This window comes from Aulonocara stuartgranti (assembly GCF_965226115.1).
Source record: "Aulonocara stuartgranti genome assembly, chromosome: 17".
Classification (NCBI taxonomy): Eukaryota; Metazoa; Chordata; class Actinopteri; order Cichliformes; family Cichlidae; genus Aulonocara; species Aulonocara stuartgranti.
This window is the reverse complement of record NC_138953.1, coordinates 21,076,777-21,103,622: the sequence shown is the minus strand read 5'-3', so window position 1 is coordinate 21,103,622 and position 26,846 is coordinate 21,076,777. Positions and strand designations below refer to the sequence as shown.

The following is a 26,846-nucleotide window of genomic DNA, read 5'->3' as shown; positions in this document are numbered from 1 at the left end:
TTTAGTGAAAAAAATAAAATAAAATCAGGAAATGAAACTGGTGTAATTTTGACGTAAACAAAGAAAACTGGCAGCAGGGTGGAAGGTTGGTGACGGTGTCTGCAGAGCTGTGATTAGATGAATATGAACACAGCAGCAGAGGGAAGATGGAGCATTAAGGTTAAACTGCTCTCAAAAGTTCAGGTTGAGGATCCGCGGTGGGCGGAGACATGAGGGTACGTTTGAGGAGGCAAGGTCGGTCGTTAATATGCAGCCGTGTAAAAGTTCAGTCGAAGAAGAGAAAATGTGGAGGAGTCCACGGATCATTTTCAGAGGTATTACTGTTTTTATTTCAGTGTCTGAGAGAGAAGGCACTAAACCAAACCGGGAGAGTGACATTGACTATGAACAGGTGAGAGAGAGAGAGACGTCAGGATTAAATTAATATATATATAAAGTTTACAGAACAGCAGGTGCGCGTGCACGCGTGCACACACACACACACACACACAGCTTATTATCTACACGAGTCCTGATTGGTCACACGGAGCTCGCTGCAGAGCGCCCTGTTTCACAGCAGGATATGTTAATGTCCAGCAACAAAACAAAAACCCTCAGAAACTCAAAGAGCCGACATCAAGTCCTTCCTCCTGCAGATACATGTTCGATTATTTCTGCAGCTTTTTTCTGTAAGTAAAAAGCAAAAACACTGTATCCCACTCTGCCATCATCGAGACCTCTAAATTAACTCAAAATACAAGCTTATTCAAAGTTTACTAAATAATAACAACTTGACCTTTTTTCCCCTCTCTGAAAATATATGATAGACTCGCCAACAGTGGAGGAAAGTGTATTGTAGCAAAGCTATAATTACTTTAACTCAAAATTTGACATTTCTCAGACTTTTCAGACCCAAAAAACCCCAAGAAGCCCCAAAATTTGGTGATTAAAGAGCTCAATAACTTGATGTAAAGTCTGGAAAACAGTTTTAAGTTGTTTGAAAATAAAAAAACATTCTGAGAGCAGAATTTCAATGGATAAAAATCAAAGTGCTAAGAGTGAGTCAACTTAGTGTTTCACATGAGGAAAAAAAACTCTGTAATTTTTGATATATGAATAATGAAAGATTGACAAGAATAAGTAAAAATACTCAAATTCATGTTAATTTAACATTAATTATTACATTGTCAAAATTTGGAGGTTGAAAAAATTGTTCATTTTAATTTGACTAAGTAAAGCTGAAATTGCAGGAACGTAAATACATAATTTAAAGGATTATAACTAAGAATAAGTCATGAATTTATTTTAAATTCAACATTTACAGAAAAAAAATTCAAAATTTAGGTTGTAAAAATGAAGAATTGTAATTCTGAATTCTTCAGCTGAGACGTTGTCACATCAGCTGTCACTTGTTCCCTGCGATGAGTTTTATAAATATATATACCCAAATATTCTAAATTGTTTACATTTTAAACAGCTGCAGTTTTACTAAAGCTTTACTGCTGAAATAATATTTTCATGTAGTATTTAAGGTGAAAGTGAAGTCTGCTTTGAAAGCCACCACACATAAATCCATAATGACGGTTTCTGTTATGAATGGCGGTTTATTTTGAAAAATCATCCTAAAGAAAAAGGAAGATGTGTCCTGTTAACTAGCAGGAAAATGAAGCGAACCTGGAAGCGCAGCACGACCTGCAGTTCCTCGAACGTCCACTTTAGGTGCCACAGACGTCTCCACAACAGGAAACAAAAGGGGTTATTTTTCCACAGTTTCTGTGATTCTGTTTACAACGTTCTTCCTCTTAAAACAATGACTTTATTCTACGGTTCAACTTCACCCTTGAAATATGACTTTTATCAGATATTCTCATATTTCTAACACCTATTTTTGATATTTTTCTCGCTTTGAGGCTTCAAAACCCACATGCATCTCTCCAGAGATCACATGTAACTGATGACCAAACAGTCTGTAGTGTTATTTTTTTAGAAACATGTCAGTTTTCTGACACACTGGAGTGTTGCATGTTTCAGAACCCAAAGAAGTCCAGATCAGTAATGACCACCGGCACCAAAATCACAGTCTTCAGTCTTTTTTTGTGATGATTGAAAACAGTTTCTCTCTCACACAAAAAACACTCACACAAAATAAGGGGGAGGGGCAAGAGCCAGGGTGGGGCGGGGCTTCAGCTCAGACTCTGCTGTGAGTGGAGGACGGCCCCGGTCACAGCTGGTCTTTGTAGTAGCCAAGCTTGGCGAGGGACATTTCCCTGCGGAGCTGCATCACCTCCCAGAACATCTGTTCTGCTGCAAACACAGAGGGAGGCAGGGAGTTTAATCACACTGATATCGAGCCACCACAAGAATCCACTGGCGCGTTTCTTACCGTCCTGCTGTTTGACCAGCCCTTGGTGGATGTAGCGGATATAGGTGAAGAAGTTGCACACCGCCGTGATCTGAAGGAGAGAGGACACTGCTGAAAACACCAGTCAACAGTTTCTGAGCTTCAGGTGAAGTCATGCAAAGCTACAAAGAGTTATAGACTTAACGTATTTATTCCTTATGTTTAATGTGAGCACAGGATTACATGCTGAACTATAAGCTTAGTGATTTTGCTAAAACGTAGGTTTCTGTTAATTTAGACGATTTAAAGTATTCAGATTTATGTTCTAATTTCTCATTTACATTTAAAAAAAACACTTAAAAAAAATAAAAATCATGGAGGGAGGTTTCTAACTACAGCTCCTGTGACATTCACTTGAGGCTCCAAGTTAAAACTTTGAAGAATAAATAAACACATTTAGAGAAAACAGTTTGTGTCTCTGGATAGTTTCATCCTTTATAACAAGTGTAAGACTTAAAGTTAGAGGCATGGCTGCTTTATTTAGTCATTCTGAAAGCTCTTCATTCTTATCCTCATGCAGAGGGACTGCTCATGCAGAAGTGCAGTAACATGCACTGAATCACCTCCAGAGTTGTTTTCTTACTTTTACAGTGATGGTGGAAGAAGCTGGCAGGATTGTTTTAGTGCTCACTGAGCTTTGGAGTAATTTAGAAAATGTTCTGGCTCAGGAAAGATGGACCGGACATAAAGGGGAGGTAAAGCTTTCAGGTGTGAGTGAATGGCTGGGTGTTACACTCACTCTGTATCTACAGTAGGGAGACACGTAGTAATAGCTGGACGAATCTCCAAACTTGATTCTGTGCTTGCAGGTTTTGGTCTGACCGCTCAGGGCACATTTTCTACCAGATGGACATAAACAAAAACAAACAAAGAAAAAAAAAAACATGAGTTAGCTGTTACTTTAACAGGAAGAAACAAAAAAACTCCTACAAAGCAGAAACTACACAGGAGCAAAACTAACACGGCTTGAGGCAGCAAAGGAGGAGAAGAGGACGACAGGATGGCTTTGACATCCTGAACAGAAGTTTAGAAGGAGGGAATAAGTTAGCAGGAGGGTTTGGAAGAGCCGGATGAAGGTGGGGAGCAACTGAGGAGAGGCTAAAGAAAGGGAAAAAGCTAATGGGGGAGAGAGTCAGACTTACGTGACGAGCTCAGACCTGCGCCCACTAGAGGAGGAAATCGGAAGATGGAGATGTGATGATGAAGGAGTGAAAGCTCAATGCAGGGGAGAAAGTGTGTGCGTGTGTTTGAGTTCAAGTGTGTGCACGTGCTCACTTTGGTCCTCCACACTCCACCGCCGATGCTTTGACCACAGGCAGCGGCTGGAAGCCGACCGGTTCCACACTCAGTGTGTTCTGCTCCACGGCCTCTAAGATGGCCGAACCCAGCTGGGGGAGAGGAGAGGAGGGCATTAACGGACACAGGAGGTATCAGAATCTTTCTGATTCATGTCAACATGCATCTCCAGGGGACTCAGAGCGGCCCCGGCTTTTCCCTGGGATTTTCTAAACCCTGCACATTTGTCAACTGCACTTTTTTAAACAATCAAATCAAACGCATACCGAGACAAACCGGGTGAAGCCTTTTCCAGCTGGCAGAGGGCGAGCACGGGGCACGCCTTGCCAGGTCGCCACCCACTCACGCTCAAATCTTCTTACTGTGAGGCAACAGTGTCCCCAGAAGGCAGATGCACGCACCTTTAACGAACTTTTTGCAGCTTTGTCTACAGAAACCTAACATCTTTTAATCATCTGAGCTAAACAGTGACTGAGTTTGTGAGATCAGATCAGAAGTTTTAAACCTTCTAAACATTTTGACCTTCACAACAAAAAAAACTGAAATGATAATATCAGTGCTGAAATCTCAGATGGGTGCATGTTTGCATGTCTTTCTACTCCTAATAAAGCGCTTTTAAGAGTTCGGGAGGTCGTCATGTACCTCGCTCTTGTTGAAGGTCAAGCAGGGGTAGATGTCCTCACGGTAAATTCTCTCCAGAAAGCTGCAGCTTCGGTCGAACGTCGGCTCCTCCTTCCATGCCTTGAACTCGCTGAACAGCTGACCGTCCACCTGCAAGTCAGAAACTACATGCAGTCTCATCATCGGCTGTTAAAGAAAAAGCTCTGGGAGCGTGAGCACTCCTCCTCCTGCTGCACCTCTTACCTCCCGACACTCGCGTACAATGGGCTGCGTGGCCGACGGGTCGGGCTGAGTCCCCAGCATGGCGGAGGAGGTGCTCTTGTTCCTGCTGTGGCCCTTCCTGAAGGGAGTCTTCACGCCTCCTCCTGTTCCCACAGAGGGAAGCTCACCCACCGGGGAGGTCGGGGAGGAGAGCACGAGAGTCTTCAGAGCCTGAACCTCCGCCTGGAGGACGTCGATCTGAAGAAAGAAACAGAAATCCTCAGAGTAAGCAGGTAAACAGTCTGGTCTGATGTGGAGTGGTGAGGTCTCACCTTGCCCAGAGCTTCTTTCAGCTGTTTTTCAGCATTTGCCTGTTTGACGTTTGCTTCTCTCACCATTTTGTGAGCCTCCTGGAAAACACACAGACGGTGAATCAGCAGCTAAACGAGCTCAGTGCAACTGAAATATCATAAATAAACTCAAAAACACAGAACAGGAACATAAAGGTAATCTGCATTTACAGACACGCACAAGCACACAGAGTCCCAACACCTCCTGCAAGAGAAAGCCAAGAGTGAACGAGAGCACGGAGGAAGAGGAGTTGGAGCAGCACGTTTTCAGGGCTCGCCGGACAGATTCATTCAGCACAGACACATTGGCTCTGGACCTCACATGTCACAGGAGACACTCGTGGAAACATTCTTAGGTTTTTAGCATTGTGCCTCGATCTGTGGTCGAGTTTGAGCTTTTCAGCAGGGCTATCTGTTGTTAGGCAAAAAGGCTGCACTTCATTTTTAACATAATACAACACAAAAGCTAGACTGAACAAAAATGATAATTTAACTTTATTCTCATCAAATTCAATTATCTGCCCATATTTAGAGGAAACTTGCGATGCCTGATGGGTGACAAAACTAAATGTTTAGAGTTCACCTAAAAGCTTTGTTAAACCCGTCACACCTCTTTCACACTGCCTGTGTCAATCACTCATATTCTTTCTGTCCGGTGCCTCAGGAGGAAGAGGAGGAAAGGAAACAGGAAGTAGAGGACACAGATGTAGGGTAGGTGGACCGACCTGGAAGAGACTGGCGGTGAGCTCCTCCAGCTCCTGGCCGAGCTGATCTCTGACTTTAGACAACCTCTCACACTCCTCATCCTTCAACAGCAGCTCCTTCCACACACACACACGCACAGCAACACAATAGAAAGACAACCAAATGAACATGTGGAAATGAAAGCATGTCGACAAACGAACAAAGAGATGAAGAAATTAAAATAAGTGAAACATGTTTAACGCAAAAAATCATTTAAAACATGCTTTTAAATAAAACTCTGAAAATTACACGATATCGCTCTAAAGTAATGAACGCTGTGGTGAGATGTAGTGAATACACACACACAAATACACATACACACACACAAACATAAAGGAACGCAGTAACATTCGTCTTGTTGCGTGGCAGTAACGTCCCTCAGTTACTCAGAAAAACCTCAAACATTCCTCCAGGAACTATTTTCTTTTTTATTTCCAGTCTGAAGAAGCACACAGTAAATTACAGCTCAGCTGAGGCAAGACGTGATCATTGTTTACATCCTGTCGTCACAGTAAACGGGCACTGCCTCCTGCACTGTGGCTAAGATCTGGTAGAAATAAAATAAATCCTAATGAAAGTGCCAAAGCAGACGTCTGTGGATTTTATTGTATTTATTTCTTGAATTACGGTTTCATAATTTCTGAAGACTGCCCATCTTTAAATGATTTCTTTCATCTTTTTTCTGTCCTCTCTCATGTCTCTGCTCTTGATCTTATTTCTTTTGTCTCTCCTGACAAAAGCATCCCTGAGTTTGGGGTGAACGGTTCCTTCAAAGCTTAAAAACACGAGAACTTGAGTTAAAGTCATGATTAGGTCACTTTCAGGTCAGATTAGTCTGGGGGAAGCTGACGTTGTGATGTCTTCTGCGTGATGAAGACATAACCCTAAGTGAGCGCACCCTACCCTCTGAGCCTTGGCGAGCTCCTCCTTCAGCCTCTCATATCCTTTCTCTCGGACCTCCATCACCGACGGGCTGCGCAGCCGTGACAGGCTGTCGCTCAGAGCACCACACTCCTCCCCATCCTCTCCGGACATGAACTCGGCCGACTCTGCCTCCAGGCCTGGCACGCTGTGCGGGGAAACAGCACGGGTGAGTTACGGATTACGGCTCATCGATTGGGTGCAGGCGCCTGTGTTTTTGTTACCTTCCATTGTGGCTGTGCCGCGGTGCCGAGTACACCGGCTGAGTGGGCAGCTGATCTGCTCGCAGTGAGGTGGGGAGGCCCGGAGGAGGCGCTCCCAGAGAGTGGGTGCGATATAGAGAAGTGGGCGGGGTGGTGTGACGGATGGCCGGGCGCTGATCCGATTGGTTCTGCAGGGCAAACACAAGCAGTCAGGGTGACACAAATTCCAGAACAGTGAGTTTATGATATTTCATCTTCACGCACAAACACACAATGAACTTTTCCACACAGGACACAAAAAAATCCTCGACAGCGAAGGGTTGTTTTTTTTTTTTTTTTTTAAATCATGCACAAGAGAAGACTTGGAGGCTGCGCAGATTTCTAAAAACAAAAACATTTTTATACCCGATGAACGATGAACTACGAGAGTGGACCTCCTGAAACGTGAAGCATGCAGGGAGCTAACGGGAACGGCTGGAGCTCCGACCTTACCTGAAGGTCAGGTGTGGTGGGCGAGGCCAGATTCACCTCGTGGAACCCCTCCAGAGTCTCTGCATTGTTCTGACCGCTGCTGCAGGCCATAGCAACTGCTCTCAGACATCATACACTCTGAACAGACACACACACACAAAGCCGTGAGTCGTGTGAAAGCTGCAGCAGTCTCGCTTCAGTAGACTGCAGATGGAGAATTGGTGACTAACAGCGGGGGGGACCCAAAAAACAGGCTTCAAAAGATGTTTGTTGGTGAATTAGCAGCCGTCAGCGCTCTACTCGCTGCAAGTTTGCAATTAAAAAGTTTCTCGTTAACGCAGACAAATACAAAAGTCTTTCAAATGGATCCTTTATGTCCAGTTTATGCGAAGCTTGTAAGAGGCAGTGGTGGTCTGAAATTCAGCTGATTCTGTATGTGCTCCTGCAAACAGGTTCACGACTACACCCCCACAAAATAAAATACCATCTACCCGCAAAAAAAAAAAGAAAAAAAAAGTAACAGTCTGGCACTCTGTTTGCTGCCCCAGCTGGACACATAGAGTACTGCGGCATGCATAATTCAAATCACCACCTCAGAATTAAAGAAAACATCAGTGTGTTTTAATCTTGTGATTATTTTTCATGTGAAACCCTGAAACTGTCAAACTCTTGCAGGTGAGTTCAGGTGTTAAATTCAGAGGTGTTAAACTTAAGGTGAGCACAGAGAAGCCTTTTCAGCAGATTAATGAGGAAACAAAATCTGCATGGTGCTCACAGCAGAAACAGCCTTGGACCTTATTAACGGCTGTTTGATGACCTGAAGAAATAATAAAATAAAAAAATTATTTGGGTTTTTTTTAAACAGGCTAACACGCTCGGTGAAAGTGTCTCAGATCTCAAATTGTTTTCTGTTCACTGTACCATGGTGCAGCTGTGGATGGAGAAATCTGGAGGTTCAGTGGAGGCCCAAGGACAGGCAGTCAGTAAAACTCAGGAAAAGACTGTCCTGTACCTGAAAAACAGGGAAAGAGGCACAGAGACAGGTTAGTTTTACTTTCTGCTGTGAGTGAGTTTAAAATATTTGTCTTGGTAACCGATCCTAAAGATCATCAGGCTTAGAAGTCACTCTGTCTTTTAAATATCCACTAAATGCCTTTATTTTTAATGGTATTTTTAAAATCCTTAAATGAACCCCTACTACTCCTCAAAGAAAAAAAAAACTGGAGGTAGCAAGAGCTCAGGCACTTTTTGCAGTCCAAGACTTGCCTGAGCCAGCAGCAGCTCCAGGTGAGCTAACATTAGCTGGTTTATGGATGCTGACTCGTAACATTTAGAGAGAATGAGGCGATCCCTGCATTTACCGTTTTACTGTCCGGATTCCAAACCTTAAATGAGAGCCGAGCTGAGTGGGCAGAAATTTCAACAGTAATTAATCTCACAGGCGGAAACAGGAGATGTCTTTGCCCCAGACTTCACCTGTCAGGCTGCTGAACTGCTGATTTCAAGGAGGGTTTGTGTGTTTTTCAGTTTCTTAAGAAACATTATAATCGTCGTTTTATTGATTCCTGCACAGTTTTCATTAAACTCCAGGTCTGAACACAGTGTACAGACATCACTCATGGTTTCAGCATGACAGCACAGGAGCTCAGTGGGACACTCTCTTGGATTTCGAAGCCAGTTTTTCCATCCCTAATTGAGACGTATCCACACAATAACTCACAATAACGCCTTTTAATTTAAACTGAAGCTTTTTTAAAATGATTTCCCTTTCTCCACTGAGCATTAGTTAGTAAGTAAGTAAGTAAACTTTATTTATTAAGTGCTTTTCACAGACAGGCAATCACAAAGCGCTGTACACAAATATTAAAATAAACAATAAAATCAATAGACATTATATACAATGTAAAAGATCAAATGTAAATAATGTAAAAATAAATATATATATATATATATATATATATATATATATATATATACATATATATAAAATATGTAGATCAACAAAAGGCTTGTTTGAACAGAAGAGTTTTTTAACTGTTTTTTAAAAGAATCCACAGAGTCAAGCAAACGTAATTGTAGTGGTAAACTGTTCCACAGCCTTGGTGCAACAGACTGAAAGGCTCTGTCCCCTTTTGTCTTTGTTGCAGGTTTCACACCAATAAAAACACCAAGCTCACTGCACTGGTAGAAAATAAAGCCAAACTGCCAAAAATACTGATGGCTGCCAGGGAGACATTAGGCTGAAGTACACCTGTGAAGCAAACATAATTTACTCATCCTTAATGTCTGACTGCTCTCTCAGTCCCTGCACTGTCATGACCAGACACATGACCCCACGTCACGGACTGTTATTCCTCAAACGTCTATATACAGCAATGTGTGTTCACAAGATTTTCAGTAAACTTGATCTCTGACCTTGAGGTCAATGTCCATGAGTTTCAGCTCGCCTAAGATTTCTAGTAGACGCTCCTACACCAATCTTGAGTCATTGCTGCCCGCCCGGGTTATGACAGGACACCATCAGCCTTCAGGCTTAGGAGTAAAAACTGCAGTTCCTCTGACATCCACTTGAGGCCGCCTCCAATGCTGAGTCAGTTCCCATAGACTCCGATGTTAAAGCAGGTGGTACAAATGTGCTACCACAGGCTGAAGGCTGTCTAACTGACAGTCCCTGAACTCGACCTCTGGACTGTTTGTGCTGTTGGCACTTTTCATACTGGATTATCTGGCTAGTAATGAGGCGTCCTGCATTTTGGTGAGTGAAATTTTAGTCTTCCTCATCAGGAAGCATTACAATTACTTGACTGTATGTGTCAATCCTGCACCTCGTCCCTCTGAGCCTGGTCTGATGGCAGTAGCACTGCTGCTTCACTGCGATAAACAGGACATTTTAACCTTGGAGGCAACCTCAAGTGGCCGTTAGAGGAACTGCAGTTTTTGGCACCAACACATTGGTGCCAAGTCCAAACAGAAAACTCATATTTTAAAGCTTGCTAATCTTTAAATCTCTGAGCTAGAAATGGTAGCAAGGACCAACAAGACTTCACACACCAAGCTCAACAAGCCAAAACACCACCACCAAAGAAAAACAGCACTGTATTTCAAACATCTTCCGGTTAGACATTAGTTCGTCTTTCATCTGCCAGCACTATGATACAAAGTCCACCTGAACTTGCCGTTTTCAAGTAGGGAGCGGGCACGAGGTGGGCCTCTTGCAAGTTTAACCCATGCAGCTCCCTTATCTTCCAGTAATGTGGAGTTATTACTGCATTTCCTCCACAAACTGCCCAAAGTTAATGTACAGCTCATGAATAGGGATGGGTACCGGTATCAGAACTGTATGGGTATGTCAGAACCGGTGCTGACATAAACTGTAGTAACCAGACCGAAAAGCAGCGCACATTCTGGTGCTTTATTTCAGTGCTTTTTTTCCTGAGATGTCATACACTTTGGATTCTAGCCAATCATTTTACCTTTGCAAGCGTAGTAGGCGGGCCCAGGTACGTACGTTCTTTTAGAGCAGAGCTACAGATTAAAAATGCCCAAGGCGAAGCGGTCAAAAGTCTGGCTGTACTTCACAGCAAAAGATGCAAACTCAGCAGCCAACAACAAGTGCTTTACGCTGATACTGTGCAAAGGAGGTAACACCTCGAATCTGATGAAACACCTGGCAACGTATGGCATTTTGTTAAAAGCCGAGAAATGCGCCATATTTGATAGCTTGCTGCGAGACCTCACACCGTGCACATCTACTGCGGGTGTGGTGCCTGTTATCGGACCCGGAGTTAGCAACATCCCCCAAGAACCCGAAGACGAGAGTCCTGGCCCCTAGCCCTGCCAGTGTAGCAGAAATGATGACGGATGATGATGCAGCAGCAGCCGTTCTTCTCTGCGTGAGTAGCTTAATGTTGTTCGTGTGTAATTTACGTTGAGTAGGCTAACCACGTTCTTACATTAATGCACATAAGGTGAACTAGCAAACATCGTCGTAGTTACATGCGGCTGTCTTCTTGTTTGATGGCAGATACTCCCTTCACCCTGGCCAAAAAGGCTGAAATGACCAAAGAAAAAGTGGGAAACGGCTAAACACTTAGACAAAATTGGTGTTTTTTCCATTGATTAAGCACTGCTTCCAGCCAAGAGTGATACCATATATGCCCTATAGCTGCAGAAAAGGCTAACATTGTTATCTTTTTACAAAAAAAAACAGCTAAACATAAGAGGTTTTTGGACAAAGTTTGTGTTCTTCATTCTTTAAGCACCGGTTCGAGCACCGTTTAAGCACCGGCACCGTTTCAAAAGTACCGGTTTGGTACTGGTATCGGATAAAACCTAAACGATACCCATCCCTACTCATGAAGGCTGGAGTCAAAGTTCAGCAGGCAGGCAAGAAGTTCCCTCTGAAACTTCATACCCGAGTTACTATATCATTAACCAGCATCACCGTGATGTGCTCTCAAAGTAATTAATTACTTCTTTGTCTCTCTCCTTTGCTTTGCATACCTCAGCAGAGTGGCTGAACAGCACACCGGTCACACCTGCTCCACCTGGTGTGTGTGTGTTCAGTGGGTGTGTCCTCCTCTGATGAATGTAAACACAAAGAGAGACTTAAGGGCAAATAAAGCTGCTGTCACTCCCTCGCTGTATTTTAAGAGCATGCTGAGTGAGTACTTTGTTTCTCCGTCAGTATCATCATGTCATCTCTTCTTCTGCGCCCGTCATTAGGCCTGATTAGGGGTTTTGTTCCCGCCGCAGTGAGGCATGCTGGGAAATGATCCTCAGCTGTGATGCCGTGTCTCGGACTCTGTTAATGTTGAGTTGTGTCATTGTTTGGTCCGAGTTTCACTGATGCTGGAATGCAGCTGACAGCAGGCATTAATGTTGCATTCAAGGCCAATCAGACATCAGACTACAAAAAACTGCTGATGATACCTGATATGAATGAATCTCCTGTTTCCTCTTGTGCGGTTTGTTGAGGAGGTTTGTGGTTTCAAACTAGGGGCACGGAAATCAGCAAGTAATGTCAGATTATGATATATCTGTCTGAGGTTAAAGAGCCAAATTCCACAAACCAATCACAACTTCCGACCAACAAAGAGAGTTAAAACAATCAAATACTGTGAAAGATGCTGATTTTAGATCATTTAAGGTATTTTGGTTTAATTATTTATCCCATAAAATATTAATATAAAAGAAAGAAAGAAAGAAAGAAAGAAAGAAAGAAAGAAAGAAAGAAAGAAAGAAAGACAGCTCACGTCTGACAGTGTGCCGCTAGAAAAACACATCGGCAAAAACTCATCCAGGATGTATGACACATGGTGATGGACATCAACACACACAGGTGAAACCCCACCTTCATTAAAAACAACCTGACTCCTCTTCCCTGCCTGCCTGTCGCCATAGAGACCAGTCCTACAGAGCTTGGCGTGGTAACCCGACACGTCGCGCAAGGATCTGGTTACTCGGGCCGGCCGATGAAGGCTCATCCTGTGTCTCAGCAGGCAGCGTTTACACGAATCCCAAACAGCTCGACTGACCACAACAATGAAAAGCTCACCATCAACGGATTATGGTGACAAATGGGTCAAAATAAAGGTGTCGGGGCTCTGTGGCACTGACCAGCATTTATCATTTAACACAGAGAAGAGCAGGTGAACGGCATCCTTTAATACATCTCCAAAAAATAAGAGCGTGACACAGACAGTCATTGGAGGAATACCTGCTTCACCAAACATACGACAACCAGGCCTGACAGAAACTTCTGTGTGCTTACAGATGTGTACAGGTAATGGTTGTTCCCATAATTAGATGTATCAACTGAATTATCAGGATTTAAAGACTGAGCAGAACAAGCCAGACGTTAAAATCCTTTTGGGGTCTGTTCAATAATAGGATTAAGCCTGGAGATTCTTATACTTACCCCTCGATATATAAAGTGCAAAGGGAGGTCAGTTTGCATTCATTTACTGGTAATTATTCACACATTTTACTACATTTTAATTTTTTTTTAATTATTTGGCAATTTAAAAATAAATCATTTCCAGCTTCTTTTTTTCCTAAAATTGGAAATGTGATTTTTTTTTCCAAAAATTGAACTTTTTTCTAGTGAATTTACAGGGTTTCGCTTATAAATTTATTTAAGCAGCAAATTTAGATTTTTTTTTTTAATCGTTTCACTTTCTCTGTGTGAAGTTGGCAGCTTTTCTTCATAGATTTTTTTTATTGCAGATATACTTATTTGGGGTTTTTTTTGGCCAGTTTGTCTCGTAAATTTTCCTATTTTGCCCACAAAATTGCAATTTTTTTCACTTTTTTGTCACAATTTTTTCACTTGGAAATTTGCCAGTTTATTCTCATAAAATTTCCTCCTAGATGTACCATTTTTTCTTTGAAAATTTGCCAGCTTTTCCTGATAATTTTCCTCATCTCTTGCCATAAATGTGGCAGGTGTTTTCTTCTTTATTTGTACTGTTTTTTTTTCTCATTAATCTGCCAGGTTTTTATTTTTTCTGAGCCCTGGGGTTTCCTCTTCTTACCTTCAGTGGTCCTGACACACTGTAGTACTTCAGAGAAACCTGATACCAAGCTCAGTGATATTTGTGCAGCATGTGCACAAATGTCACCTGTAGGGCTGCTCAATTAATCGAATTTTAATCACGATTACGATCTGGGCTTTCAACGATCATTAAAAATGACTGAGCCGATTATTAGCCCCTCCCTCATTTATCCGCGACACCTTAAAGGCCGTCTGTGAAAATATTGTCGGGCATAAACCGGTCCGTGGCGCAAAAAAGGGTGGAGACCGCTGATTAAGAGGACCCGAGGGAAGCTCGGAAAGCTAAGCAGAAGTTATTTGGAGAGGAGAGTGACTGCCATTGGTTGAAAAGAGTTTAAAAAAAAAAAAAAACTTCAGTGGTGTTGCACACTATTTTATATTATTTTTTTAAAGTCATTGTTAACCCTTTAAAGCCGGTCAGAGCAGCACGCTCCGTTTTGCGTAACTATTTTTAAATCCCTGTAGAACCTGAACCGTGTAAGCTAGCGCAATAATTTGTTTTGCATATGAAACCGGAGGAGTTGTACTTACATCTTATGCCATCAGCTTGTCCTCGGTCACGGTTTCGTTCCACATAAAGCTTTGCAAAAATTGCATAAAAAGCGCTTGCAGGAACAAAAACATAATATTCCAGAAACACGCTTTGCCGTTCCTATCAGCTGTTCGTAACACTTCCCACAGTAAAATGATGCACATGCTGTTTTCTTTGCAAATTTGCATCATAGGATTGTTTTTTGTTTTTCCTGCAGTATATAAAAATTGGTGTATCTCCAAAATAAAACTATGAAGACACTCAAAATAAATTTCCTGTGGTGGGAAACTATTTTTTTGCAACTTTATTGTATTTAAAGTTTTGAGGGATAAACCTCTTAAATTTCTCCAAGTAGAAATATATGTAAACAAAACAAAAGCGATTTTCAATTTTTTTTGTAGTTTATTGCACTTTTTTGCAATTTATGTAATTACTATGGACTTAATGCATACATATTATTAAAATATGGGCTATAACAGTTGTATTGATGTATAGCAACTTGAAATGCTCCCACAAATGGCACTACAGCATGTAAAAAAATAATATAAGCTCTGGTGGACTTGGTTCTATGGTAGGTCTTAAAGGGTTAAATAAATATCGTCAAATAATCGTGATCTCAATTTCAGTGAAAATAATCGTGATTATCATTTTTGCCATAATCGAGCAGCCCTAGTCACCTGAGTTTACACCTGCAACAGCGTCTCTGCTCATTAACCCGACCTCCAGCTCTCCCTGCACCCCGCTTACAGTGTCACCTGTACGCTTGAGGTCACTCTTCCAGGTAAGGTACTCCTGCTCTCAGGTGGTGCCTTGTGGACAACTAGCACTGGATTAGCCGCGGATAGCACGTTACGTGATGTTACCTATCATGCTAATGCATTAATACGTGAGCACCTGCGGTGGCTTAAGTTAGAGAGCTAAGGACTGTCACCTGACGCCGTCTGAAAGATGCATGACAGCGGCGTCTTTGCGCGGAGCTTCGGGTTTCGCTGCTACATCGGGCTAAGGATTAGCTGAGCAGCTAACGTTTGCTGGCCAATTACTTGACATTAGTAAGAGGGTGAGTGTGGGCACAGGTGTGTTAAAAACACGGAAATAAAGCACATGACAAGAAGAGAACTACTAAAAAACCAAAAACCCAAACACATCCGTCTTTCTCATTCAGTAAACATCAGGGAATCGCTTGCAGAGGGAAACCCTGCTTCCATTATCGGCCACTGCTCTAAGCCTGGCCAGGGCTGGCTAATTTCATTCATTACATAAAACAGATGAATGCACGGATTTATGAAACTGCGGATTCGCTTTAAAACTCAGAAAACTGAGTGAGTGACGGAGTGATGCTGAGGGAGAAGAGAAACGCTGTCCGATAATGGGCGCATCGATGCTTTTTGTATATAGCACTTAAGCTAGCGGTGCTGAGCAAGTTCGCTTAACTCAGCGACTCACGGATTAAAATAAAAACCGTAACGAGGCCTTAAAGGTGTACTCACCGGACCCCCGCGTGCATAGCAGCCCAGTCGGTCAGTCTGCCTCACGGTAACGTGCCGAAACAGCCCGAAAAACAGACAAACAAACAGAGAGACACTCACCGGAGCGGCTGTTGACGCAGAGCGGAGCTCCAACTGACGGAAGGTACGTTCACGGTCCGCTGGGAAACCACAGAGCCACCAAGCAGTTCGTCACAGAGCAGTCCGTGCAGAGAGCAGGAATTCATTACTCGGCATTAGGCCCATGAACAAATAAAATGACATTACATTTAATTTAATTGTAAAAAAAAGAAAAGAGAGAGAGAGAGAGCTCGTGAAAGAGGAAACAAATAAAGACTAAGAAAAATGCATTCAAATTAATATGTAGCTCAAAAAGTCTGGACTTGTGAACTAAAAGTTGTAAAATAAAATAATTATAATAATAATTAAATAAATAAAATATTGTGCTTGGACAGAGAAATAATATTCTGAGATAATAAAAATTCAGATTTATGCAACTAAAGGCACAATATATGAAATGTATCATAAAATAAAAATATAGCTCAGTGAGGGGAATAATGCTTTACGATAGTTAAATTGTTGTTCAATTTACGATATTAAAGTTGTGAAAACATAAAATGAATAATCAAATAAAATAAACACACGCAGTAATTATTTTTTTTAATTAATTTAAAAATGTAGTAGGAGCGAGATAATATTCAGAGACAAAAATCCAAGTTTATTAAGTTTAAGTTGTAATAAACAAAATTGAACGTACTACCACTACTACTACTACTACTACTACTACTAATAATAATAATAATAATAATAATAATAATAATAATAATAATAATAATAATTTGTAGCTGGGAATGGGGATAGCATTTCCTGAAGGTCCCTGAGTATGAGATTAAATTTGTAAAATGAACAAATAGGTGGTATATTCCTTGAGATTAAGGTCTCCAGTGGTTTTAATCTTTAAATGTTCAATTCATTCCAGTCTGAGAGGCTGTGTGTGAGGATGAAGATAAACAGTGAAGTGAACATGTGAACAGTGATAAACAGTGAAGAAGAATTAAAAGCCACCAGGGGGCAAACAAGTCCCATTTTTCCAAGTATAAAGACACGCTATGTTTTGTTGTGGGTGCGCACTTCCAGCACACGGAGACGCGAAGAATGCTTCCTCGGGTCTCTGGAGCTGTCCTCTATTAGATCCTGTTTCCTCGAGACTGCACATGTTCGCCCTCTTCTCAAACATACTGGTCCAGCTTTGTGGAAAATAACTGGTGGCACAAAGTCTGGCTTTTACCACAAAAACTCTTTATGACCAATAAAGGACGTTTCTTTTAAAATGCTTCATAGGTTCTATCCAACTAACCACTACCATCAGAGACTTGAAGGTGATATCAATTTAAATTGTTCTTTTTGTGGAACCGATAGGAAACAGTGGTTCATAAATTCAAGTTCTCCGTTTACTTTTGTATATAATGCAAAATATTTACTCAATAATGGACAATAAGAATTAAAAGGCCTCGATCACCTTTTTAAACATTATACTTGTATAATTGAGTGTGTTAGAACGATTTTAAAGCTCTGGCATTTTGTGTTTGAGTTTATTTTTTTTCCGTTTATTTTCTTAGTGCTCCTTTTTGTGTTGTTGTCAGCCAGTCTATATAAAGTTTGGGGGGGGGGGGGAATCAGGGTACTCAAAACCTGAGTAATCTGCAAGTTACAGTTACTCAGTGAGCAGCACAGCGAGTCCCGTCGGTGACGTCATATTACGTTTTATGACTGTGGAGCTAAATTTAAGTATTTTACACACAATTTGGATTCTTTAGTGTAAAACGGCGACACATTCTCCGGAGGAGTCAGTTAATATGTCACTCTGTAACTGTGTAATGTGGAGATATGATATAGATATATAAAGATGCAGATTCAGGGAGCTGGCTGATCTATATTTGATGTAAACTGTTTCTATTGTTCTTCTATTGTCCCAAAAGAATAACAGGAATGTGATGCGTTCAGTTACATGTCAAAACTAAACGAAACGAAACAAAGCTCACATGTCCTACTGCTTCTGAACCCATCCCTATGATACTCTGAGGTGTGTATGTGTGTGTGTGTAATATATTTCCACTGTGTCACACACCTGAATAAACCACACACACACCCTTCTGGGGGTGGAGTTTCCCCCGTGTTTTTAAGTAATGCGTAACGAGCCGAATGGTGTCATTACGCACACGGAGCTCGGACTATCGTTTCCAGCCAGATTAGAGGCTGATGTTGCTGCCTTCTCTGTGAAGGAGGAAAGTCATCTGTCCAGTTTCTGGTTTGAACTTCAGAATGATTAGTGCGAGGATTTTATGGGTAAGTTTCACTTTCCTGCATTTCACCGCATTTAGTTTTTTTTTTTTTTTGGGGGGGGGGGGTTGTTTTGTTTTTTGTCCAGGTGTAAAATGGAAAAGAACGTTTTCTAAGGCAAATTTATTTTTTAGTGATTGTCTGATAGATGTTTAAGGTTAAAATGCAATACACTGAAGACACTTCAGAATATATGGACAGACTTCCTATAAGAATGAGAGACACATGTAAAGCCTGTTTTATCAGTTTGTGACGATCTCGTGAAAACTGAAAGGATTCACTGTTAATAATCATTTCCATGAGCAGGGATGTGTGCATAAAAGTATGTATTATTCGTTATCCTTTAAAGGAAAAGTTAAGTTCACGAGTAATTAAAAATGTGCTGTATTTCAAATGTTGAAAGTAAAGATCATTTACAGCATGTCAGTGTAAAAAAACATTAAAAAATAGTCGTTTACATCAATTTATCAATAATCATGGAGAAATGTAAATAAACCAAAGAAAATCTAAAGATGCTTAAAAATAATGGACTCAGGAGAAATATTAATATTGATAACAGAGGAATGAGTGCGCGTAACTGCCTGGGCTTGGTTTCATTCATAACTGTGCAGTAACACTCCTCTGTGTTTCATCATTGACTCACCATTTAACACCTACAAGTCCTGAGCCAGAGCAACCCAGCTGCTCCCTAACTGTGACCGTGAAATTATTCTAGATTAGAAGGATACATATTTTATCTAATCAAAAAAAAAGAAGAAGAAGAAGAAAGTAGAAGTCTTTATAAAATAACAATAATAGCTTAACAGTGGTGGAAAGAGAACAGTCTGGGTTCAAGTAGTCAAGACTTAAACAGAAGTACCATTGCAGTGTTTTTAATTTTTTATCTAAGGTTTTTGGCAGTTAACCCAACAATGATATTCAGAATGAGCCTGTGCCTCACGATTGAACACTTTCAATCTGAGTTATGTTGATTTGGGGGTTTTCTTTACACAACTTGGAGATAAATTGGTTCATAATTGATCTCCACACCTGCAGATCCGGTTTAGCTGTGTGACAGGTAACAAAGTGTTGTGCTTGTACTAAACCTAATGCTCTGCTGAGCTGTGACTGAGGACCCATGTGAACCCGGGCTGGTTTCAGACCCAGATTCATTCACTGTGACCGCCTCATCTATACTTAGATTTTTCTTGGCCCTCCGGCCACTTCCTCATTTCTGTCTTTTCAAACTCATCAAGCAGCATTTCTCTTTGTTCTTGTCATGAGCGCGGCATCAAGCAGGAATGTGTCGGCCGAGAAGCTCGTTGGTTTCGGCTCTGCGATCCTGTTCTGCAGCTTCCTGCTCTCGGTTAACTGGTCCATCAGGTGCTGTGGACTAAATTTACCCTTGTGCTCCGTTACGTTCCTGAGGGAAACACTACATTTATCCGACAGGTTTTTAATGCTGTTGAAGATTAATCCAGCTCTTTATGACCTTACAACAAGAAAACTGCTGCTTTCTGCAACTGCTGCCAACTATTTAAAAAATCTGTAACCTGTAAACTGAGGGCTTTACAAATAAATTTACAAATGCAAGCATACTTTATTCATCTTAATATAGTTTTGTCTCGCAGTCTTTAAATCTTACATTTTATTGCTTCTTTATTGGGCCAAATGTAAATCTGCTACAAACTTGATGTAGAAATCTTGCATGTAATAACAAAACCAGGTGGCTGAAAGATATTTTTATTGATTATACAGCAGCAGTAGCACCTAAGAAGTTGCGAGTAATTTTAAAACCTCCCTTCTTGGTTTGAGGCCAAAATATGTAAACATGTCCAATATTTCACAAAAAATCCAAACATTTACCCCCCCACCCACCCAAAAAAAAGCACAACCCTTGATATGTATCTATGTCAAGCCAACTGCACTATCAATACTCCTTCATTCTAGAGCAGCTGTTTTAGCTCCTCCCCTTTAAGCCAACTTCATTCTGATTGGCTGCAGCTCATACTCCTGATATCACATGGAGCCAGGAGCAAAAAAAACAGCTTGACACTGAGCCTTCAGTGAAGTCTAAAGCCTGAGCTGACATGCTCTCCTCTGTGTCTGCAGACTCTCGTTCAGATGCAGATTAGATGATTCTACAGAGCAGAACCAGACATGGACTTCCGTCTGCAGGAAAAATCTCACCTCTACTACAAGGTCAATGGGAGCTCCAGACCAGGCGTGAGTACTCAAAAACCACTCTGGTTTACTCACAGCTGAGTTTTTTGTTGCTTCTCTGTAATTTAGCACACATTCTTATGAGCAAACCGACACAGGAAACAGGCTAAAACTAAACAGATTTGGGGTTTTTTTTTTGGTTTTTTAATTAAAGCAATTGTAATAACTTTGTTACCACAAGAGAAGTCAGGGAAGGGGGGAAAGTCCCATTAGAGTTTTTAATCTGTCAAAACCTGGTGACATGAAACAACAGTTTTTCTATCTTAAAGAAGAATCGGTCCATTGAGTAGTTCAGTTGTGTCCATGGGGCAATAGTCCCCTGTGTCAGCCTTCAGCATAAGGGTAACCTGCTCAACCAGAAGAGGTCTTACTGTCTGGGTTTTTTTTTTTTTTTGTATTTTGCCCCTGAACAGAGGAACAAAAGGAGCATGGCTTTGCAGCCAAGTTGAATTGAAATAAAACTGGAGGTCACTCTGATCTTGGCTGTTATCTCTGCACAGGGACAGATGTAGATGTCTAACGTTCTCTTAGGGAATCAGCAATATCAGTCTTCCTGTTGGTAAAACAGTCATTTTGGAGCTATTTTTCAACTATAAAAGACCACCAGCCTTTAGAAAAAGCTGCTAATTGGCTCCTGCACGAGTATTCCCCTGTGTGGTCAATAGCGGGTCACATCATGGCAGAGAAAAGAGCAGTCCTGTTCTTTTTGTCCTATTAACCACAGCAAACAGAGTCTGCGTATCAGGTGAACACCCAATTGTTCAAGCTGCATTTTCACGCTGGATAAGGCCTCGACGTCATGTTTACACAACGCAGCCAGTCATTTCAGAAGCTAGGAAGCTACACCTGCCTAACAACTTAATCCCTTCACATGCCTCAGGGATGAGATTCATTATCAGCACATGACACAGCCGAACCGGTTAAGCTGCAGTTTTTTAGGTCCTGAGCTGCTTCGCTACAATGGACGACTTTCATGGCAGCTGAAACCAGCAGATCTGCATGTTTGTCTCTTATTAGTTTCACGAGGGTGTTGCTGCAGGTGTCTTTGTCTTTGCAGGTGTCTCGGTAATCTGGTCGTAGCACTTTTCATTTCAACTGCAGCCTGAAGGTCATTACCTTCACAGAGAACAAATAAGGTGTAAAAGTCCTGCTGTCCACTTTTCAGAGCAGTGGTACTCACGTGTAAGTCCTGGGTCATGAATCCCAGTTCAGTAATTAAGATGTCTCAATTCAGATTTTTTTGTGTTTGAGTTTTCTTTGCGAAGTCAAGTTTGTAGAAACACTGAACATTTGAACCAGCGAAAGTCACGGGTGACACGTGCAAAAATCTGTTTTATTGAAGAGCTTTGAAAGAAAATAGAGTTTAGACTCTTTCATAGAGTTGCCAGCTGTAATTTAAAATGATAACGAACCACTTTGTTCACATAACAAGGCTTTTTTTCTTATTTATTTTTTAAGTCCATTACACATTGTGTCAGGGGATCCCCTAAAGCCATGTGGTTTGGTTTAAATAGGTGGCCTCGATCCTATCAGGACCACAGAAAGACCTCAGCAAAATCAGCAGCCACTGCCACTGAGTGCTGTCACTGGATACCCTGCTGTGGTGGTTCTGAGTATGTGGAGGTGAAGAGGAAGAGGTGAGGGAGCCGTCCAGCAGGAGAGAGAGGGAGGGCCAGCTGAGCCAGAAACAGGGTGGGAAAAGAAGTCTGGAAGAACAAACAAGTCTGTGTTCCCTCTACACATGCCTACTGTGTGAGAGTCATACCTGGAACGTTCGCACCCATATATGTGGAGCTCAGTGATGAGGAGACATAAGCAGCACCACAGCAGGCCTTTTTGTCTTGTTTTGCATTAAGAACAATAATCAGTCTTTTTTCAGTATGTTTCAGTCATAAACAGGAAAATGGGCAGATGTAGTGACTGTGAGGTCACAGGCAGGTTTGAGAAATTCTGCGAAACCCTCAAGTCAAGCCTTTTTGCCATTGTTGCACACCTGGGAGCATATTTGGATAATCCACCTTTCTGACTCTTCTGATTCTTGGAAACTAGAGCAGAGCACATATGAAAGTCAGCCTGCTGGCTGCAGGAAAGAACTCAGCTTTAAGGCCCTTTTAAAAAAAAAAAATTGTATATTTAGAGAAACATTCAACTTTGATATCTTCAAAACTGAACACATGCCTAGATTTGAACTTACCGTAAATGGAAAAAGAGCTGCTGTGCTAGTGCCAAACTAAACAAAGTGGAGGTATTTTCTGCAGAGAAGAGGAATAAAAGCAATACTGAATATGTGTGTGTGTGCATGAGCGGCAGGCAGAAAGAACAAGGTGGATAAATTTAAATACCCGAGAGTCAATCATCCGCAGCAACGGACAGTGCACAGGAGAGGTGAAGAAGAGAGTGCAGGCCGAGTGGATTGGTGAAGACAAGTGTGACAGAATTATTAGCGAGAGTGAACAGGAAGGTTTAACACATGGTAGTGAGACCTGTAATGTTTGGTTTGGAGACAGTGCACTAACAAAATGACAGGTGGTGTCTGGCAATCCCGCCTCCTCAATTTCTGCCATGAAGCCAAGATGACTGCTGAAAAAAAAATCAGCCAATGTATTCTTTTCATTGGTCAGCAGGGGGCGAGTGGGAAAATGACTCTCAGCTCTCTTGCCCTTTGACCTCAGTAAAATGATATCCTGATAGCTTTACTAGCTCAGTCACTAGTTTGAGGTAATATTAAATAAATCCTGAAATCCAGTTAGTAAATTATCGTCATTATTAGAGTAACACTTCATAAATAGATCTGCAGTGAATCTATGTAAAGGCTACGGCGTAGCTCATGCACGTGGCCAACACCATTACCTGCATTTATCTATGTGTAGTCGCTTGCAAGCACATGAGGTGCAGATACATTTTTACAGAAGCACAGGTCAGGTGACGGTGAACCAATAACATTTATCACTGAATCATGAAGAATAAAAAAGGATGATTCAGCAAATACTCGCTTGTTCTATTTAAAAATGTTTCAAAATGTCAAAATCTTTTTTTCATACTTTGTATGTACTTTCACATACAGGAAGTACACAAATATTTTTGCACACTAAAACAAACAAGAACAAGAAAAATGGTGTGTAAAGTGTTTAAATCAGAAACCCAGAGTGCCTCCCTCTTAAGTGGCAACCTTCAAATCTTCCCCTCCCTTTATAAATAGTGGAGAAACCTCTCTCTGTGTGTGCTACAGTGATTCACAGTAACCTGACTCTTTAACCTTTGAGGCAAAAATGTTAAGGAACAAAGAAGACATAGCAGAAATGTTTTATATCTCTTCACAGGATGATCAAGACCTGAGTCAAGAGGAGCAGGACTGCATCCAGTTCTTTGAGAAAACCATTGATTCGCTGGAGGCAAGTTTAGAGGAGGACGACTGGAGGCTTGTGCGAGCAAGGCCCTTTGAAAACGCCACTCAAGAGGTCACTAGACCTGTGGCTATGAGCGCCAACCCCTACGATACCAACCCCAAAGATCACGATATTATTGACTTGGTCCACAAGGAAGCAGATTCGGTGCACTCTAAAGAGCCGATCTTCAGTCCCAACCATCGAGGTAGCGTACAGCAGTTGGCGTTTGTGTTCGGGGTAGTCAGTTACAATATTTAAAATTGTTTATGTAGATGAAGCAGATTATTAAATTACATCTCTAAACTACTAAATCACGGTGACTGAAACTTCTTCAATTTGTTTCTACCAGGCTTTCAGACTATGGTGCCACCCCCTGAAAGCCACTTTGAGACAAAGCCAAGGCACAATCCGATGGACAGCTTGCCTTCAGAGTACAACCCTCCCCTCCCGAGTGGCATGTCCGGGCAGACGAACACACCCTACCACCTGGCAGGCAGTGTCCCCACCCCCGTGCTGATTGCCAAGAAGATAGCTGAGAACCAGTCCGGAGGAACAGCTAACTTCCTTCCTTCACTCCACCACCTCAGCGTGGATGAAAAGCCAAGCACAGATCATCCAGTGAAGCAGGGTCCTCCTACATCTGCCAAGCCTACCCACTACCCTGACAACATCAACATGATCGTTGGCAGCAAGGACCGTCAAAACCAGCCACCACCTAATGTGAGCATCCAGGAGAAACAGGCGCATATGCTGGCAAACCTAGGTATGAATCAACCTCTGCTGCAGGACGATTCTCTACACATTGTAGGGAAGAAGCCTCGAAATGTTCCTACTCGCAGCATTTCCTTCAGTGACCCCACACCAAACAAATCTAGAATGGAGGCCCTGTCTAAGCTAGGCCTAACCAGAAATCGAGCTATGTCTGGGGGTATGCCAGTCCAAATCACCCCTAACATTACCCCGCTGGTTCCTCTTACAGGTGCAGGCAGCAGTCCCACACCACTGGAGGCTCATCATCCAACAACAACTGAGACTGGGCCCAAATCGCCCAAAGCCCATGTCACTACCCCACCTCAGACCCTGATTCATGCTGACAGGAAACCTGAGGTTCGGAGGACATCTTCCTCTAGGAGCAATGACGACAGAAACCCCCAACCAAGCCTGTCGCGTCCAGCTGTTGCACAGAGCAGCTCCTATCCACCTCCTGTGGAAAACAAAGTATCCATCCCCCAGCAGCCATCTGAGGTGACCTCGTTGGCACTTAACAGCTACGGAGGAAAATCCATCGTGGTCCACCCTTCTGTTGGTTCCAAGAGTGAATCTGCACCCTCAACAACAAGCCATGAACCCAGAACCCACGCTTCTGCACTCTCCAACCCCAGTGATCCCAACACCTACGGGGGAAAGAGCAAAGTCATGACCCCCGGTTCCCTATCTGGCTCCAGGACCGAGCTTCCCGACATCCTTAGCTCACACATGGACAGGGGTCAAACCTTGCCCTACAAATCAGAGCTGCTGCAGCCCGAGCACAACAGCTACGGAGGAAGGAGCCGAAACTTCAACCCAGTCACCGGCTTATATCGCACTTCAGAAAACCCAGCAAGGGGTTCCAAACCTCCAGCCCCAACACCGGCCCCGAGACCTCCTCGGCACATTGTTCCCCAGAAACCTGCGACGTCCTTGTCCGCAGACAACAGGCGAAGATCCAACTCGATGTTCCGTCCCCAAGGCATCACGGTGCAGTTTTCTGGTCGAGGGGAGATGAATGAATCACGCAGAGAGGCACTGAGGAAACTGGGGTTGCTGAAAAAGTCTTGATGAACTCTTGTTTGTTTTCTGGATTTATCCTCAGTTTTTACCTGCTGGTGGAGGTTGTTTCGTTATAGCTCCCTCTATTGAGTGGATAAAGACAGACTTTTACAGATTTACAGATAGACAGTGCAGCTGAGCTAAACTGCTTTAAATCTCTCCAAAAAGTTTGGAAAAAAACATTTATTTAGCTTCCTGTCTCAGCTTTGTTTGTGATACGAGTCCGATTGTGAACGTCCAGAGTTTTTTTAGCCTTTTTACCAAAAGCATTAGTTTAATCTGGAGGCTCTCAAGCCTCTTTGGATTTAAGGTTGGATAGATTTTCACTGGGATTTTTTTTTCTGTTTAAAACTTGGATTCTCAGACTGTGAAGTCTTTATCACCTCTGTTACACGGGAGCCTTTTTCTTGTTTTCACTGGTTTTCTTTACTGACTTTGGACATTTTTTCTAGTCAGTGGTATGTTAGTGTGTATTTGTTTTTCCAGTTAAAAGCACTTTTTCTTTTTTTTAAAAAAACTTCTAATATAATCAGCACTAAAGAGCAAAAAGGGATCTTATGTATGGGACTAACAAAGAAAAGATGCTGTTTCCTTGAAGATGAGGAGCCGAGCCGAGCAGGGGGATATTTTTACTCCAATGAACAAACCTCCCACACCAAACCACAGACTGGTGGTCTGGGTTTGAGGGCAGGACTTTTACTTTTTTACTACACAGAGGGAATACTTTAAAAACTGCTCTTTAGGGATGGGTGTGCACATAGCATTGGACAAAACACGAGCACTAAAACCACACAGTCTAGAAATACATCCTCGATATGTTGTTTCTGACATTTGAAAATGTGTTATTTAACTCTGTGTGCGTGTGTGTGTGCGCGCGTGTGTGTGTGTGTGTGTGTGTGTGTGTGTGTGTGTGTGTGTATGTGTTTATCAAGACTCCGGCCTCTGTAGTTTACCTACAGTAACTTTTGAAGTATATATTTTATAAACTTATGTTTACAGACTCCGGTTCTCTGTAGTTCAGCTACAGTCATGTTGAAGTATCTAATGGTGCATACCTGCAGTATGGAGCTACTTTATGAGGAAATGTTCCTGTGAAGTGGTCACGTCTGCACAGATTAGGGATAAAAAGTGCCTCTTGTGTGGTTAAAGGGAAGCTGAGCGGCCATGTGAAAGTTGCTGCTATAACTGAACAGCCTGGTGTTCTTTCTGATTGTTGAAATATCCACATTATAAACTGTACATAGTCCATCTGCTCGAATATTTGCACCCATTAAACTGAACAATCTTACATCTGTCTGCATGTTTTGTCTGTTTTGTCCTGATTAACTGGGGAATGTGAAAAAGAAG

At 42.1% G+C, this 26,846-nt stretch overlaps 2 protein-coding genes across 14 annotated transcripts; one reads left to right on the top strand and one right to left on the bottom strand.

Annotated features, from left to right (window-relative positions):
* Window positions 1-302: 302 nt before the first annotated feature.
* On the bottom strand, window positions 303-15,970 carry rab3ip (RAB3A interacting protein (rabin3)). Of its 8 annotated transcripts, none has more exons than XM_082511011.1 (15): window positions 15,865-15,970; window positions 11,691-11,768; window positions 8,109-8,199; window positions 7,209-7,325; window positions 6,738-6,904; window positions 6,496-6,661; window positions 5,574-5,669; window positions 4,831-4,908; window positions 4,541-4,756; window positions 4,319-4,447; window positions 3,656-3,768; window positions 3,523-3,546; window positions 3,120-3,219; window positions 2,363-2,432; window positions 303-2,283 (listed from the first exon to the last, which is right to left on the bottom strand). In XM_082511011.1, exons 4-15 carry the CDS (start codon window positions 7,296-7,298, stop codon window positions 2,201-2,203), a joined length of 1,332 nt encoding a protein of 443 aa, XP_082367137.1. In that variant the 5' UTR covers window positions 7,299-7,325; window positions 8,109-8,199; window positions 11,691-11,768; window positions 15,865-15,970; the 3' UTR covers window positions 303-2,200. The 8 variants fall into 8 exon arrangements, with proteins under 8 accessions (XP_082367137.1, XP_082367136.1, XP_082367135.1 ...); XM_082511010.1 differs by lacking the exon at window positions 15,865-15,970 and adding an exon at window positions 15,766-15,858; XM_082511009.1 differs by lacking the exon at window positions 15,865-15,970 and adding an exon at window positions 11,859-11,987.
* proser2 (proline and serine rich 2) lies at window positions 13,478-26,787 on the top strand. 6 transcript variants are annotated; one of them, XM_082511005.1, is made up of 5 exons: window positions 17,959-18,108; window positions 20,194-20,307; window positions 23,625-23,895; window positions 24,040-24,453; window positions 24,670-26,787. In XM_082511005.1, the coding sequence occupies exons 2-5, from the start codon at window positions 20,242-20,244 to the stop codon at window positions 25,506-25,508; spliced, it is 1,590 nt and encodes a 529-aa protein (XP_082367131.1). In that variant the 5' UTR covers window positions 17,959-18,108; window positions 20,194-20,241; the 3' UTR covers window positions 25,509-26,787. The 6 variants fall into 6 exon arrangements, with proteins under 6 accessions (XP_082367128.1, XP_082367129.1, XP_082367130.1 ...); XM_082511002.1 differs by lacking the exon at window positions 17,959-18,108 and adding an exon at window positions 13,478-15,056 and having other exon boundaries at window positions 24,040-26,787; XM_082511003.1 differs by lacking the exon at window positions 17,959-18,108 and adding an exon at window positions 15,078-15,335 and having other exon boundaries at window positions 24,040-26,787.
* The last annotated feature ends 59 nt before the right edge of the window (window positions 26,788-26,846 follow it).